This window comes from Nasonia vitripennis, chromosome 3 (genome assembly GCF_009193385.2).
Source record: "Nasonia vitripennis strain AsymCx chromosome 3, Nvit_psr_1.1, whole genome shotgun sequence".
Taxonomy (NCBI): Eukaryota; Metazoa; Arthropoda; class Insecta; order Hymenoptera; family Pteromalidae; genus Nasonia; species Nasonia vitripennis.
In genome coordinates this window covers 23,880,189-23,896,948 of record NC_045759.1, presented here as the reverse complement: position 1 = coordinate 23,896,948, position 16,760 = coordinate 23,880,189, and the positions used below count along the sequence as shown (strand labels likewise).

At 40.5% G+C, this 16,760-nt stretch overlaps 4 protein-coding genes across 10 annotated transcripts; 2 read left to right on the top strand and 2 right to left on the bottom strand.

Annotated features, from left to right (window-relative positions):
* The first annotated feature begins 77 nt into the window (after positions 1–77).
* LOC100121450 (DNA polymerase theta) lies at positions 78–8,730 on the top strand. 2 transcript variants are annotated; one of them, XM_031927893.2, is made up of 21 exons: positions 78–804; positions 867–1,097; positions 1,172–1,425; positions 1,487–1,619; positions 1,711–2,278; positions 2,345–2,612; positions 2,686–3,019; positions 3,087–3,228; positions 3,299–3,542; positions 3,607–3,748; positions 3,813–4,587; positions 4,693–5,602; positions 5,661–5,958; positions 6,031–6,415; positions 6,496–6,704; positions 6,781–6,961; positions 7,033–7,334; positions 7,405–7,544; positions 7,612–7,807; positions 7,864–8,128; positions 8,202–8,730. In XM_031927893.2, the coding sequence occupies exons 1-21, from the start codon at positions 280–282 to the stop codon at positions 8,564–8,566; spliced, it is 6,867 nt and encodes a 2,288-aa protein (XP_031783753.1). In that variant the 5' UTR covers positions 78–279; the 3' UTR covers positions 8,567–8,730. The 2 variants fall into 2 exon arrangements, with proteins under 2 accessions (XP_031783753.1, XP_031783752.1); XM_031927892.2 differs by having other exon boundaries at positions 3,813–5,602.
* A 253-nt stretch (positions 8,731–8,983) lies between these two features.
* LOC100121431 (T-complex protein 11-like protein 1) lies at positions 8,984–12,632 on the bottom strand. 6 transcript variants are annotated; one of them, XM_016984276.3, is made up of 9 exons: positions 12,164–12,632; positions 11,687–11,766; positions 11,492–11,600; positions 11,290–11,409; positions 10,864–11,152; positions 10,269–10,787; positions 10,010–10,185; positions 9,763–9,935; positions 8,984–9,680 (listed from the first exon to the last, which is right to left on the bottom strand). In XM_016984276.3, exons 3-9 carry the CDS (start codon positions 11,500–11,502, stop codon positions 9,442–9,444), a joined length of 1,527 nt encoding a protein of 508 aa, XP_016839765.1. In that variant the 5' UTR covers positions 11,503–11,600; positions 11,687–11,766; positions 12,164–12,632; the 3' UTR covers positions 8,984–9,441. The 6 variants fall into 6 exon arrangements, with proteins under 6 accessions (XP_016839765.1, XP_008206326.1, XP_008206327.1 ...); XM_008208104.4 differs by having other exon boundaries at positions 11,492–11,603; positions 12,164–12,627; XM_008208105.4 differs by having other exon boundaries at positions 11,492–11,626; positions 12,164–12,569.
* Positions 12,563–13,393, top strand: LOC100679289. The gene is made up of 3 exons (XM_003426288.4): positions 12,563–12,892; positions 12,963–13,168; positions 13,234–13,393. Exons 1-3 carry the CDS (start codon positions 12,844–12,846, stop codon positions 13,282–13,284), a joined length of 306 nt encoding a protein of 101 aa, XP_003426336.1. The 5' UTR covers positions 12,563–12,843; the 3' UTR covers positions 13,285–13,393.
* Positions 13,309–16,717, bottom strand: LOC100121377 (26S proteasome non-ATPase regulatory subunit 2). The gene is made up of 6 exons (XM_001604942.6): positions 16,461–16,717; positions 16,025–16,325; positions 15,495–15,924; positions 14,620–15,409; positions 13,763–14,543; positions 13,309–13,687 (listed from the first exon to the last, which is right to left on the bottom strand). Exons 1-6 carry the CDS (start codon positions 16,539–16,541, stop codon positions 13,389–13,391), a joined length of 2,682 nt encoding a protein of 893 aa, XP_001604992.1. The 5' UTR covers positions 16,542–16,717; the 3' UTR covers positions 13,309–13,388.
* Positions 16,718–16,760: the final 43 nt, after the last annotated feature.

The window sequence follows — 16,760 nt, the reverse complement described above, 5'->3', positions numbered from 1 at the left end:
ACGCCATCTATTTCGAATCTCGCGCAAACCCCCCCGACGACCAATGGCATTTAAACTCGCTATACTTAGCTGATGCTGCATTGCCAAACCGTGTTGCAGTTCAAACTTGTCGGTCCGTTGTAGTAAGTATATACATGGCGCGAAGTGTTGCGACTTGTCTGCATTATAATATATTGTTAACATGAATCATGCGACGCCGATCTTGAAAAATGCGAGTTTCGCGTAGATTTATTGTTTGTGTTTTGATCGAACTTCTCAACATTTTGTCGAGTCTTCACAATGTCTCAGACGACGAGGAAAAAACGACTAAAGGGGTCGCAGAACGCGAGCAATCTGCCTAGAAGAGAAGACAGCGACATTGCAAATTATTTCAAGGATTGTTTAACTATTCTTCCTGATAAGGCTGAACCCAACGAGAATAAGGTGCCAAAGACTAAGCATGCCACCACAACAAAGAGTAGTAGAACGAGAGGCAACTCAAGACCTGTTGGAAGTAAATCTAAACTTGATACTTTGGATACACTTGTTCCTCCCAAAAAGTGGAAAGTTGCATTGGCAGAGAAGACAGCTAATGTTAATACCAGTGATGGAAATAATAAGAGTCATGACACAACTCCAAATTGTCTCTCTATTGCAAGGTCTCAAAAATCTTTTACATCATTCAAGAACAGAAGTAATGTCTTCAACAATATCACTGACAGCTTTAGTAGCTCAAAAATCTTGAGTGCTCAAGCGCTCAGCAGTATTGACAGTCAGAAGCGCCTTGAACTGGCTAGTTGGGGACTGCCTCCTCTTATTCTCGAGGTAAGATGTCAACAATCTATCAGTTTTTTAATGACTTTAATACTTCAACTTTGCCATTACAGAAGTATAAAGCAAGAGGAATCAAGACCATGTTCCCGTGGCAAGTAGAATGTTTGGCGAATAAAAAGATTCTAGAAGAAAATAAGAACCTTGTTTATTCTGCACCTACTTCTGCTGGTAAAACACTAGTTGCTGAGTTCCTTATGTTAAAAACTGTTTTGGAGCGCAAAAAGAAGGCCATTTTTATCTTGCCGTTTGTTTCTGTTGTCAGAGAAAAGATGTTCTACTTTCAAGTGAGTTACTTTTCAAAGTATTTCCTTGATTTAAAAACATTTCAATCAGGCATAATTTAAAATTTAATCACCAGGATCTGCTTTCTGATAGTGGAGTAAGAGTGGAAGGCTTCATGGGAGGTGTTGCTCCAGCTGGAGGCTTCTCAGCTGTTCATATTGCAATAGCCACTATCGAGAAAGCCAATTCTTTGGTAAATCGTTTGATGGAAGATGGTGATTTAGTCACACTAGGAGCAGTTGTTATTGATGAGTTGCATCTTCTTGGTGATCCTGGTCGAGGCTATTTATTAGAGCTTCTATTAACAAAATTGAGATACATGACTCTGAGGTAAAAATATACAAGATTTGCTATCAAAGACTGCATGATTAACAATAATTGATTTTTTCAGTGTTGAAGAAGTAGATATTCAATTGATCGGTATGTCTGCTACTCTACCTAATCTGCCATTGATAGCTGATTGGCTAGATGCTGAACTTTATAAGACTGATTTTAGGCCTATACCCCTCAATGAACAATGTAAAGTAAGTAAAAGCCCTCATGTTCTGTAAATACCTGTTTCTAAAGTTAAGATGCCATGCCATGGTAAGATCTCATCATCATTTTTTTTTCTAGTTTGGGTCTTCTCTTCTTGATGCTAAAAAAAATATTATCAGAGAATTGCAACCAGCACCAGACATAGTGAATGATACAGATAACATCATTCAGTTGTGCATAGAAACCATAAACGGTGGCCACGGAACCCTTATCTTTTGTCCAACTAAAAACTGGTGTGAAAAGTTAGCCATTCAACTGGCTACTACATTTTTTCAATTAGGTCGCGATAACACACCGCACGGTCAAATTCTGCGAAAGAATATCGAATTAGAGTCTCTTCAAGAAGTTCTACTTCAACTTAAAAGTTGTCCTGTCGGACTGGACAGCGTTTTGAGGAAAACAGTGTCTTACGGAGTAGCTTTTCATCATGCTGGCTTGACCATGGACGAGCGCGATATCATCGAGGGTGGATTTAGGGTAGGATCGCTCAAAGTTTTAATAGCCACATCAACGTTGAGTAGCGGGGTTAATCTTCCAGCAAGAAGAGTAATCATTCGCTCGCCGATGTTCAATGGAAAACCTTTGGATAAGCTGACCTATCAACAGATGATTGGTCGAGCTGGTCGTATGGGCAAAGATACAGAAGGTACGCAGAAGTGATATTTATTTTGAAGAATTTTTTAGAACTCGTAGTGACATTATTCTGTTCCAGGTGAAAGCATTCTGGTTTGCAAACCAAACGAACGTCAAGCTGCAACGACTTTAATGACATCAAGTCTGGATCCCATAGTATCTTGTTTGGAAGGCTCAGGGCCACTTATTCGAGCGCTTCTTGAAGCTGTAGCAAGTCAAGTCGTGCGTACTCCGGAGCATCTCGATTTTTATAGCAAGTGCACTTTCGTCTACAAGTGCGAGGAAAGTGAAGTCAAGGAAATGGTTGACGAAGCCGTCAAATTTTTAATCGCCAACGAATTTTTACTGTACGTTTTTTTTTTAATTTCTGATAATGGTTCTTCGCTTCTTTTCTTTATTTATTTTTTCGTTTCCACATAGCGTAAAAGATTCCGAAGAAAAAGAGAAGCGAATGGTAGCTACTTGTCTAGGTAAAGCCTGCCTCTCTGCCTCGATACCTCCACGCGAAGGCTTATTTTTGTTTGAGGAGTTACAAAGAGCGAGAAAGTGCTTTGTATTGGATACCGAACTACACGTCATTTACCTGGTGACACCTTTCAACTCAGGCAGTCAGATCAATCAGATCGATTGGATGATTTTTCTCGAACTATGGCGTGCACTGTCCGAGAGTGAGCGACGCGTCGGACAACTTGTGGGTGTCGATGAGAGATTTTTAATGACTTCGATGCGCGGTATAGTCAAAGCTGGAAAACCGGTACGTTAACACTAAATTAAAAACATATGTCCGATTATGTGATTGGCGTTTCTTTTTCGTTTTGCAGCTGAATATTCATCGAAGATTTTTTACGGCGATGGCATTGCACGATTTAGTACGGGAAGTTCCACTAAATACTGTTTGCAAAAAATATAACTGCTGTAGGGGCTTGCTACAGAGCTTGCAGCAGTCTTCTGCAACTTTTGCTGGTAATTTTTTAGCTTTGTTAAAATCTTGGTTCAGTTCTGATTAAAATGTCTAAAACCTTGTGACTGTCAGGCATGGTGACCAACTTTTGCAAAGAACTGAAATGGGACTGCATGGAGTTGCTATTTGCGCAATTTCAAGCTCGATTACAGTTTGGTGTGTGCAGGGATCTGTTGGACCTTCTTCGACTTCCTAGTCTAAACGGGCTTCGGGCTCGAAGTTTGTTTAAACATGGAATTACAACTGCAGCTGAACTCGCTGTAGCCAATGAAATCGAGGTTGAAGAAGCGCTAAACAAAGCTCTACCTTTTGAAAGGTAAGAAGTAAAATTGTTACTGATTAAGAAGATTACGGTCATTTGAAATTTTTTGATTGCGTAGTGAAAAAGATTTTGATGGAGACAACGAAGCCGAAGTAGCAAAGAGGACCAAGATGAGGACTGTATTTATCACTGGTAAAGACGGTATGACTGCACGCGAAGCTGCTGTGATTGTCATTAAAGAAGCTCGAGCTTTAGTGAAGGTAATGACGAAATTTACTTAAAATTTACTTTTAAAATTACAACATCGCGTTTTTTTTCTTAAAGAACGAACTCGGCGTACAAGACGTAAAGTGGAGCCAACTTAACAAAAGCAGCAATCATTCTGTTCCAAATTCACCAACTGAAAACTTAGCTAGCTTGCAACCTCTGAGCATGACGAACAATGAGCCAGTTACACGAAACGTCTCCGTCGAAGTGCACGCAGTTGCCGTAGAACCAAAAGACAAAGTAGTTGATGAGCCGATGGAAGTCATTCTAGAAGTAAACGAGGATATCGACACACAAAAGACCATTCGAAATAAGAACGACGAGAGCCTTCCAGTATTTTCTCAAGATGTAGTAAACGTAAGTGACAGGCCTGAAGAGACCAGTTCCAGATCACTCAGATCAAACCTTGCAGAAAAAGTAAACGCCGTCACACTTACTGAGAAAACGCCAGAAAATACAAAGGACATAGCTACTGATAATCAGAGACTTTCAACGTCACTTACCGACGTGATAAACGTAAGTGACAAACCTGAGCAGACCAACTCAAGAACGCTCAGATCCAGGCTCGCGGAAAGATCAAGAAGAAGTTGCCTAAAGGATGACCACGTAACGATAAGGTCAATAGATTTTCAGGACTCGCCTAAGAATGAAGAAGCCTCCAACAATAAGTCTACGTCTCCAAATTCAGAATCTTTTATCATAAGCGAGCGGGCTCTAGACGAGATAATGCAGGTTGCCAAACACGTTGACAAAAGCGAGAAATTTTCCAGCACAAACGAAAAAACGCTGCAGGCTACATCGAAATCGTTGCAAATAAAGAATAACGGAAAAGATAATCACGTGACAATCTGTTCGATGGACTTTCAAGATTCTCCAAAGGCTCAGGAGACCAAGAAACCTACATCGAAATCGTCGCAAATAAAGAATAACGAAAAAGATAATCACGTGACAATCTGTTCGATGGACTTTCAAGATTCTCCAAAGGCTCAGGAGACCAACAAACCTGCACCCCCGCCTACACAATCGTTCATAGTCAGCCAACGCGCAATCGATGAGATAATGCAAGTGGCAGAAGAAACCAATAAAAAATCCTCTGGCGAGTTCGTTATTCCAGCACCGGTAATCGATCCGAAGGCCCAGGGAGAGAAAAAGCGAGACTCTGGTGAATCAAACTACTCTAAGAGCCCTAGTCTGTTTAGCGATAGTTCTTTTATGGACGGCCAAATCTGTAGCATACTCGAGAAGAACGTGCTAGATTCTGTGTGCATGACAGAGTTTGAGAAAAGTAACTTCTCTCAACAAAATCAGGGGCAACAGATCTCCAACACAGTAACGCATAGTAGTGGCACAGCTCCCGATAAAAAAGCTGCAGCTCCAAAACAACTGACACCCAAGACTTTGTTTATCGCATCTGTGACCAATGAAAATGACAAAGTGGTCAAAGAAACTGTATCTATAACACCAACAACATCAACTTCCAGTGATCCGAAGCAAGCGATAATGAACTGGACAGAAGACTCCTGGGACCAAGCGAAGAATCCACCTATTTCAACTGAGAAGCCAGCGGACAATAAAATCGTCGAAACTGACGACAGTCCTTCTCTACTACACGTGACGACAACGAGGGCGAGGGCGACACGGCTAAAAACACTGGCGGCTAGTCAGCTGGCGCTCAGTAAAATCCAGACGTCCAGTGCAAAGAATCAGGTTATCGATTCACCGCTGATTGGCTCACCAAAGTTTTTGACGAGAAAGATTATTGACAAGGACGAATCCGAAAGGTCGCCAATTGCCGGTATAAGGACGTACAACACCCGTAGGATTCTACTTCCAAGCACTACTACTAGGTAAGTAATATTTTTCAAAGATTGTTGGATAATAATAACTTTGAGCATTTCTTTTTAGTTCCAACAAATCGGACTCAGAGGACTCTATAATCAGCTCACAAACAGTAAATCGCAACAAGACCCGCACTAAGATAGAGAAGAGAGTGTTGGCGACGCAAAAGTTGGGAAAATCGGCAAGGGTTAAAGAAATCACTCCCAGAGTTACTTGTACAGCTATGCCGAGACTGCTGAAAGAAAATTCCGAGCCACTTTTTGATGATTTGAGTTCTGGAGAGGATGACGTAGCGAGTACCGGTAGCGGATTGATGTTCGATTCAGATGACACAGTGAAATCGCAAACGAGAAATTCGAAGAAGGTATGAATCAAAATTCTGGATAATAAGTACTTTTCATGAGCTCTTTCATGATTTGTTTTTACGAAATTGCAGATAAAAGAAGACAGCTCGTCAGTTTACAGTCTTCAGTTCCGTCGAAGCGGCGGCTGTGCTAGTAGTAGTGAAGAGAAAATAAGTTTGAAGACCGTTGAGCCAGTGAACGTGGCTAATTCGAAGCGAACTTTTCGTCTCTTTCGAGCTGATATCGAAGGTATGAAAGCGGACGAGCGTCGAAAAGATCTGGCGGTCGCTTTTGTTACGGAACATTGTACTAGAGAGCCAACTTGTACGATAGGAAATAAGATCGTTGGTATCGAGGAAAAGAAAAAGAAAGAGAAAAAAGCGGATGCCTACGTTTACGGTGATCGAAAGTTATGCGGAATCGTCATATCATGGGGAACCAAGGCCGTCTATTACATGCCTTTTGGAATTACGACAGGTAAAGAATCTCTGTAACATCTTTTTTTTTGTCATTTGCATCCAGTCACATGGATGACTGAATGCAATGCACTTTTGCAGAAACGAAAATAACGATAAAAGAGAGAATGAGTTTTCTTCGGGATATACTTTCGGATGCCTCGGTGACCTTGCGCTGCTTCAATGCAAAAGACGTCTACAAAATGTTCTACATCTGCTGTGAGGTTGAACCTAATTGTTCATTTCTGGACCCGAAGGCTGGCGATTGGCTAATGAATGCTGAAACATGTAATAAAGGCTACACGGAACTGGTAATATGTCTCAAGCTTACTTAATGTTGTACTTGTTTAAATTAATTTTATTGACTTGTATATGTTCGTATTGAAGGCGGCGCAATATTTCCCAAGAGGTATAGACATAGCAAACGCATGTGAAAATAACTACGGAACTTATGTACTGACGAGAGACGCACGAGCGGGCGCTAAAGCTCTGCTTGCCTGGTACGTTGCTAATGCCGTCGTAGAAGCAGTAAAAGAGTTCAGCCCGATTTCTTTATCGGCATACAAAGGTAAAATATATGTACGAGATCACACACTTTAAAATAATATTACTTCCCAATCATTTTATTTTAATTTGCAGATATCGAGATGCCAACAATTCTTATTTTAGCAAACATGGAACTTAGGGGCTTCGGGATAAACGTAGAATCCTTGCAGGAATTGGCTACTGTAATAAAGAACGATTTGGGTCGTATCGAAGAAGAAGCCTTTCGCGCTGCTGGTAGAAAGTTTAATTTCTATTCGTCAAAGGAGGTGTCTCAGGTTCTTGGATTGAATAAAAGGGGTAGAGCTTGCACGAATAAGAACGCTTTGAAGTCGTGTGAAAATCCAATTTCTAATCTCGTAACACTCTGGAGAAAATTAACTACTGTGCAAACAAAAGTATGTAATATTGAAAAATCGTTGTTTTTAATTATTCAGCAACAGTTTCAAAGTATTGTTACTATCGCAGATCGTATTTCCGTTGCTGCAATTGGAGAGAAAGAACAACCGAATTCACGGAAACTGCATCACTTATACTGTGACTGGGCGCGTTTCCATGCACGAACCAAATTTGCAAACTATTCCTCGAGATTTCAAATCAGATATAAGGTAAATCATATCGATATTGTACCTTGAAAGACGTTCATTGAATTTTAAATCATTTCCTTTTTATTAGTGGTTGTATACTCAGTGTACGGATGGCCTTTGTTCCTGCGTCTGGCAATATAATGCTATCGGCGGACTTCTGCCAGTTGGAACTTAGAATCTTAGCTCATTTTTCGCAAGATCCTGTATTGTGTAAACTTTTACATGGAAAGGGAGACATATTCAAGAGCATCGCTGCCCGACTTAATAAAACGACAGAAGAGCAGGTATGTCATTAAAAATATATTCTGTTGTGCCGAAACTAAATTTCAAAAAACATAAGGTGGACGATGACATGCGACAACGAGCCAAACAGTTATGCTATGCTATGATCTACGGTATGGGTGCGAAGTCATTAGCCGAGACCCTCTCAGCCACCGAGTCCGAAGCCAAGGACTATCTTGAGGCGTTCATGGGTACTTACAAGGGCATCCGCGTCTGGTTGACTGGCGTTTGCGAGCAAGCTCGAGTTGAGGGTTTTGTGTCAACAATTGCAAATCGACGACGTATTTTGCCGGGAATCAATAGCAAAATATCAGCTGTTAAATGTAAGAACGTCTCAAAGAATAATAGTAATGTTCGGATGAGATGATGATTCTAATGATTTGTTTTTATTATTAGCGCAAGCGGAGCGACAAGCAGTCAACACCAAAGTGCAAGGCTCAGCAGCTGACATCACGAAGAAGGCGATGGTCTTGATCGAGTCGAAGTTAAAAGAAGAATTTTCGTATTTGCCGATAACTTTTCCAGCGACACAGGGTAAACGTAAGATACAAAGCAGTGATGCGGATTCGAGGCCCCGAGGTGGCTATCTGATATTGCAGCTACACGATGAACTACTTTATGAGGTAAATTCAAGTGATTTGCGACAAGTAGCTCGTATCGTCAAAGAGTCGATGGAACATGCTTTCGAACTTCGCGTACCACTGCCCGTGAAAGTGAGAACTGGTACGGCTTGGGGCAACCTCGAGGAATATCAAATTTAGAATATTTGCAAAGTAATAATTACGGGTGATATTTTATGATAGCAATATTTGATTTCATCACTCGCTATATAAGTTTATCTATATTTCAAGAAAGTATAAATAAACTTATATGCGGTATTGATGAAATTTGTTATATGTTTGTAGTTTTCAATTATGATATTTTATTTATTGCTATATGTTTATATACTGACTTATTGATGGTATTTTGATTCTAAAAATGTTTTAATCAAAATTGAATGATTGTGCGTAAAATAATTACTTTTATAATTATTTTACTACTTACAATGCATTTTGAAATGATCTGAGAGTCATCGAAATATGATATCAATATCTAAATGTATGTACACATATATTTTTATTCAGAGTGAAAATGTAGACTATACTAATCATGTGGATGTAAATGAAATGTTATGGATATGTATGTATAATGATTTTTATTCAACAAACGATGTATTTTGTACATTTTTTAAATAGATCATGTATTATATTTTTTATTTTCATAGATAAAGTGATTTAAAAATCGAATCCATCTTTGAGTTTCTTTGTAAATTTTTAATATAAAACGTTAGTATTTATAAATGCATTTTACATAAAAAATTATTCATACTGCGTATATAGAATAATGTTATAGTAATTTGTATGTATATATTAAAACAATTACTAGTTTAGAATTGTTAAAATAAATTTAACGAACATTTAAGGAAGACCAAGAATATTCTTGTTCATGATTAGTCAGTAAATATGAATTATGCACCTTGTAAATTGAAGAACATTACAAAAACTAATTATCAAGAGAAATGATTTAATTTTCAACGCGCTCTATCCTTACAAAGGATAAAGTAATAAATTATCCATAAGTATATCACATATACAAATTATGTACTGGTCTCTATTGCACTTGTATTACAGCTAGATTTTTTTTCGTTGACAGCTGTTGCAACGATGTCTTGGTAATATTCCCCGAAAACGCTCCTATTGTGAGCAAACAAAATTGCAAACTGAGCAGCTAAGTCGGTAAGTTCTTTTTGTAGTGGTGATAATCCCGGAGGTATTTGCTGTGGAGCCACTGTCTGTGATACAATGATATTTTGCAAGAATTGCCTTATTCTGGAAGCTATAAAATAATTTTAAAAATATAGAATTTCTTGTTGTAACTACAAAAATTAAAAAAAAAAAAACTTAATTCAGGCACTTACTGACAAGCTGGCGAACTTTGTGATCAGACTTATGCAGTTCTACTATTTGAGTTTCCATCATTGATAAGAAATTTTGGTATTCTGGACTTTCATCAATTTTAGAATCTTGTGTTACTTTTTGAAGATCAGCTTTTACTTGCACGAGAATATTTGGCATGAAACTTTCTAGATCCCTAAATACATGCGTGAATTTAGAAAAATGTATATATTTAAATGATTGTTATTTAGTAATTGGAAAAATATTTACTTATTGGAAGTAACAGATTCCAACAGAACCATTATGTGCTCCTTGATCTCCTTTTTATGCTGATCAGTCAATGGGCTCTGCAGAGGTTTTAACAGTAGTAAAATAGATCCAGCAACAGCTAATCTACTGGTTTTATTACGCAAATCAAGTAAACGTCCTTGGTCCAGCATCAAAGTCTGTAATTTTATACACATTTAATTGTGACCATTAGAATGTATACAAATTAAAACGTGCAAACGTAATAAGAAAAAAAAAATACCTCTGCATTTGGGCAAAAGTCAAACTCCAATAAATCTAAGTAAGCATCAGCTAATAGCGAATGCGTTAATTGTTTCAAAGAGTTTGGATCTGTTGATGCATTACTTATTGTTTCTGGAGTTAAATGCCTTAGTAACCATCGTCTTGTGTATAGAAGTCCATCAGCTTGTATTTTTAAGAATTCAGCAAATTTAGTTTTTTCATATTCAATACTTGACGCTATTATGTTTGGCCGAATCATGCTTATTGTGAAATTAGCTAAATCTAATTTCATAAGTTGAAGAACTTCCATTATTCCCTTAAAAGTTTCAATGACATCTGTACATTTTTTTAATTCTTCAATTTTTTCATCTCTGACTGGGGCACAGATTTTAGCCATCAAAGAAATAACATACTCGGCATAATGGTGAAAATCAAGCACACCATTTTCTGCTTGTTGTTTAATCAAGTCAATATCCAGTACTTGATTAATAGTTTCCTTTATTCTGGCATTGTGTGGAAGTAACAGTTCATCAAGAGCCTGTTAATAAAAATAATATAAAATAATTTACTTGAATCAGTAGAACAATAAATATCGATAAACAATTATAACTTACATCTTTTATTTCCTTTAATAATCTCAATGCTTGAGTATACATGGGCGGATCTTGTGAAAGCTCGTTGGACAGAATATCCCAGAATGCCTTGTGCACAATTTCCTTGACTTTTTTGTGCAATGTATCTTCCTCTGGCTCAAGTTTGTCTATCTTGAAATTTTTATCTACTGCAATTTCATGTGCTAAAGCCATGTTTTGCATACCCTTTGCAGCTTTCATGATTTCTTCAAGTGAAACGAATTTTGGTGGTGAAGCTGCAACCCAGCCATCTAACATGAAATTGCGCACCCTAAAAAGTGTATCTTATAAAGTTTTGATTCTATTTGCTTCTTGAATTATACGAGTCTTACGCAATTTTAACATATTATCTTAATATAGAAAATGGATGCAAGAGCCCACAAAAACTAATAAGATGATCTTAATTACCTTCCAAGATTCTCTTGCTCACCAATATCCATAGCTGGTGAGGTATCCATGGAAGATCCAGAAGCCTCAGTGATTCCACCCTTTTGTTCGTCATCATTAACTTCTTCAACTTCCTCACTCCTAGAACAAATTTTAATATATATATATATAGGACAACAATCACCATACTAAAATAATGTAAAAAAGCCATAAGTTTATGCACCTGTTAGGCATGTTTACAGTTTATTTAATAAGCAGAGAAAAGTGTTCACAAGACATTCAGTATCACTGATCTGCATCCGGCAAAATCTACAGGTTGACTAATCTGGTTGCTACTGAAAAGGAGGTCAAACTGCATCTATAAAAAGAACGCCCACTGTGCTTTAAATACAGAGCTGCTTCCTTAAACCTGCTTTACCTATTTGGTATTCAATTTTTGCTCGATCTTGAAAGAGTCATTGTCTCATCGAGTCACCATTGGCAGTTTGTGATTCATACCTGCAAAAACACAAAAGATGACATTGACTTTTACAAATTTATCATTACTTTTTCTTATTATTTTGTCCCTACCTCATCATCAATGATTCTTCAAAGTATTAACAATAAAATGATAAACTGTCCAATCAGATTATAAAATGTGATCGCATAACAATAAATAGCACATGACTCATTTCAGGAGAAAAAAGAAAGAAACAGGTCCGGCGATCATTTTCGATTGTAATTTATGCGTAACGCGAAATTTCAATTACTCCAAAATGAAAGTGACAATTCTCAAAGTTATATTTGACTCGAATCCTAATCTCGAAAAGCGTGTCAGAAAATCAAAACAGCTCCAATCTTAAAAAACGGAGTCTCCTGCGCAATATATACCTTCTGCCATTGTATACATACAAACCTTTGTTATTGCGCTTTCGGACATCAGGACTAGCGCACCAGCAGACACAGGATTTTTCCTTTCACTTTTTACGTCGATTGTTGCTCCGCAGCGATGCTTCAATAATCACGTTCTTAATTTAGAGACGCTGCAGTTTACGAAACAACGCCACAGCCTAAACCACTTGTTTACGCTGTTTTTTTTTTGTATTTTCTATCTTTAGGTTTTCTCAAGTCCCGTGCATCGTCATTATTTACTACAGCTGATGTTCGTCGCAACGACTGCGGCTGCGAGACTATCGAACGCCGTCATTTTTTCGATCCAGCGCGCACTTTGAAATTTCAGGAGTAGAATGGGACGAGACGATGCGCTTTTAGGCTGCAGCGACTCCCGCGCGACTGGATCAGTGGATTGCATTGTAGTCACTGAGTTGAGGGCCTCGACTCGGTGCAACGGGCCGCTCTCTTCCTCGTTGCCATTTTCGCAGTGCGGTTCGCCTTGAAGCGAGACAAAGGTCCTCTCGGCCAAGAGTTGATTTTCTTGTGTTTTATGGGGCTCTCCTTTTTTCGCGAGCAATGTCAAAGCCAATGATGATGATTATGCTATACATGCACTCGTGCTTTGTGGTTCAAGGTGGCTAACCGAAACGATTTCTCATTCGTATTTGCTCATCGTTGGTATAAAACGTTTCGTTCGAAACGATGACTTGGAAAACGCGAGGAATTTCTCTTTTCCGTCAAGGAATCGGTGGTAAGTTGAGCGAGTTGAATTACCAAAATATTCATTATCGCAAGTAAAATCAACTCTCGATGGGTCACAGGACGGGTCTTAAAAAGTCTGAGTATCCGGCAAAAGTGCGAAACTAAAGCACAGCAGGGCGTCACGGATTGCTGCCCAGCAAAGAGCTTGATGGACGAAACTACGCATCCCGAAGGTTCTTGGTCCAAAAATTACAACCGCTGGGATGCCCATAACAACCAAATGCTGTTCATAGGACTGACAACCTTTATCGTTACAGCAATTGTCGTAAGTAAAAATCTAAAGTTTTTTTTAATGATTCGAAATAACGATCTTTTTATATTTCCCATAAGCTCAAGAGAACCGAAGTCGCCAAGGGCTACCCCGACGTTACGCTATTTTAAAAGCCAAAGGACAAGCGGAGCGTGTATATTAATTATTTAAACTTTTTAATTATAAATCCTTAATTGTACAATCGTTACATATACATTATATTAAATCAGCCGGCTCATATCAAATCTTTATTCTTTCGCAAAATCACAAAGCCCTCCATGATGGGCGTGAGGGGCACGTACTCCTCGGTAGCGAGCTCAGCTCGTTCTCCGTGGGCTAGTAAAACGGGGGTTGTGTGCGTCTGGAAGCCAGTGATAGTTTTAGGGTTACCGGCCTGACCAACGACGTCGACGGCCATACCAACGCGCACTGGTACTGCCAGGGGCGCGAGCTCCTCGTCGAACGTCACCAGCATACGTGGTTGCATTGCTGCGGCCAGTGTGTAGAGCAAGTAGTGAGATCTGCCGAGGATGACTGTTGGAGAAAGATAAAAATGATTAGGGTTTTTACGGTGACTGAAACAAATAAAAGAAAGCGTCAAACACTCACTGTTCTTGACATCCAGGAAACCAATCAACGCAGCAAGAAGACCGGCAAGCGCGACGGGGCTGAGCAACTGCCTGTCGCTGTGATATGGCGACAGTGTCATCGTACCCTTGCCCAAATGAATCAGACCTTGGGCTATTCTGACCATGAACAAATTGTTAGGATCCTTCGCGTGGTACTGCGCTAGTTGCCTGAGCATAGCAGCTAGCTTCGAGTTGTTGGTACCAGCTCCGACCAGACCCATAGCGAATATCGCGTTGTGCGCCACCTCGAGATCGCTGTCGTGCGAGAACTTGGACAGAGTGTCCAGGATATTCAGCTTAGGATTCGACACCGAAATCAGACCCAAAGCCAAAGGCACCGAGCGTCTGATGACCGGTTCGCAGTAACGCAGCAGGTGACCGAACGTTCTGTAAGCCATTTCGGCGCCAATTTCCTCGCCCATGGCAATGAGGGCAATACCAAGCACTGCGATAGCCTGCCTCGAGCTCAGGTCCTTTTCCTTCTCCTCTTTCTTTTCTTCCTTCTTGTCTTTGTCCTTGCTGCTAGACTTCTCTTCCTTCTCGTTCGTAGGCTCGTAGTGCTCTGAGCAAATGTGCAGCAAGTGCTGGATCTTCAGTACGTTTCCGGTTCCCGCGTACGCACAGACCTCCACGAGGGTCGTCGACATGGATTTGAACGGCTCGGGGATGACCTCAAGCGCAGCGATTATAGCTTCGGCGGCTTCTTGCTTGCCCAGGAAACACAGACCCAGACCAAGAGGTAAGAAACGAGCGTACGTGTCCTACAGGAGAAAATTATTTTTAATATCGATTTTTCAGACAATAAGATACTGAATTGAAAAACGTGATAAAAAATACCTTCAGCTCAGCTTCAGTCTTTTCCATCAACGTATGCATAATAGCCGTCGTAACGGTAGCATTGCAAGAGCCCACGGCCACCATACCCAGCGCGAGACCGGTCACACCGATGACTTCCCAGTTAGATTTAGGGTCGCTGAGTACGGGAATCAACAAACTCAGAACTGCCTCTCTATTAGAGCCGGCGTACGACAAACCAAGTCCCACGATAGCCCCAATACGCATGGTATTGCTGCTGTGCAGCACATAGTCCGAAAGCAAAGCTAATGCAGGCTCGCACTCGTTCCTCACGCCGCAGTTGACGATACCACAGGCTAATAGCGCTCCGGACTTGATGTAGTCCTCGGACGAGTACAGATACTTGTCGATGGGGGTGAGACCGCCGTCGACGTCCCAGAGAAGAATAAGTCCGAGCGAGGCAGTGGCGCTGAGCATACCGTGCTCCTTGTTCTTATAAAGCCATTTGTTACCGTCCTCGATGAGCAGCTTGTCGTGACCAAATCCAGCGTTGACGAAACCGTTGACGAAGCTAGCCGCAAGGTTCTGTCGCGCCGAGTCAACCTGGCCACCGCCGAACGGTGGTCGCGAGTTCTCAAGATGGGATTTGTAGACGTCCTCGGGAGTCTTGGCTTCCATGATGTCGAGCTCACGAGCGAGATTGAGGAAGTGGTTATTCAAGTGAGAGTTGGTCATGATCTCTACGAGATCGTCGTACCATTCTATGGAGATCGGCAGTTCGAGGAATATCTGCTGCCGTCCAAGCATAAATGCCAACTGTTTTTGGACTGACCTGAAATTGTATACATTTATGGGAATTTGCGAATCAAAAATTTATGAATGGAATACCGTTGTGCTAAGAGATATGATGCACTTACAAATCTGGGCAGTTTGTGAAAATATCCTCAATTAGAGGTAGATTGTTAAGCTGCATCGCGAGCCTCATAGCTTGTGGATACTGATTGAATTTCTTATACAATTTCAATGCTGCATGTAAAAGAGTGCTGTTTTCTGGATCAGCCACATAAGGGACGCAATTCGTGAGGTATAAACAGACTCGCTGATAAGCGCTCTCATCGACATACTGTTCCAAAAAAGCCAGTCGGTCAATCTCCATGAGTAAGTCGCAAGCCTCTGTCTCGGCATTGTGTGCCATGTTGTACGGTACAATTTCATGCACCAAGCCAATCAGTTTCTTCTGCATCTCTTCAGAGCCCTCAATGGCAAGCTCTTCCCATTCACCAGCCAGTTCTCCAGACAAGTGCCTCACATATTCGTGACCCCATTCTCCAATGTTGAGCGCAGAACCTAATACCACCCAATAAGTTGATAATTAATATATCTGACAAATAATTGTTTGTTGATAAAAAAATGAACTATTTTTGCTATAGGAAGCTAAGGAATCTACCTAAAATCCTGTACTTCAGGCATTCTCTGTTCTCGCCCATTGTCATTGCAAGTACAGAAATGACATCGGAGCACAGCTCCCTGCACTTTTGATCCGTGAGCTTCTCATAAATCTGTTTCATAGTATCATAATGGGGACGCATAAACTTAAGGGGCTTTGGTACGCTGGTCATCGACGTCGTGGAGGTACGGATTTGTGTACGCAGCGAATCCAGAGCATTGAGGTACAACTTTGTGTTGGAGTCTTGTAACTGCTCCACATACTGGTTCAGCTCCTCCTGTAAAAGTTTGTCCTCCTCCGACTGTAAGGAGACCCAAATCGTAAATCAATCGTTTGCCCATAACGGCTCGTTTTAAAAAACCGCGTTTTAGCTTCGTAAAGACGGCAGAGAACAACACAAACAGAAATAGAGCTCGGGTATGACGAAGCTAATTACCATGTCAGACTTGTCCTCCTCCTTCTCATTCTTCTTCTCGGCGGCGGGCTTGGGAGCCTCGGCTTTCGTGGCTTCAGGCATTATTCGCTCCGATTAGTTAATTCAATAAAAAAACTGCAACAATACAAAGTTAATCACCGTTAAACGCTCCCTTCTAGGTTAGGAAAGCGTGTGGATGAGTTGCGAGTCACTGCTATTGCGGCTTTTGGTCGCTTCTCTTTGCTGCCTGCGGGAGCTGCAGGAGTGACAGCTGGCGCCCCTTGGAGCAGCTTCTCGAGCGCAGTCGGTAACAAATTTTTT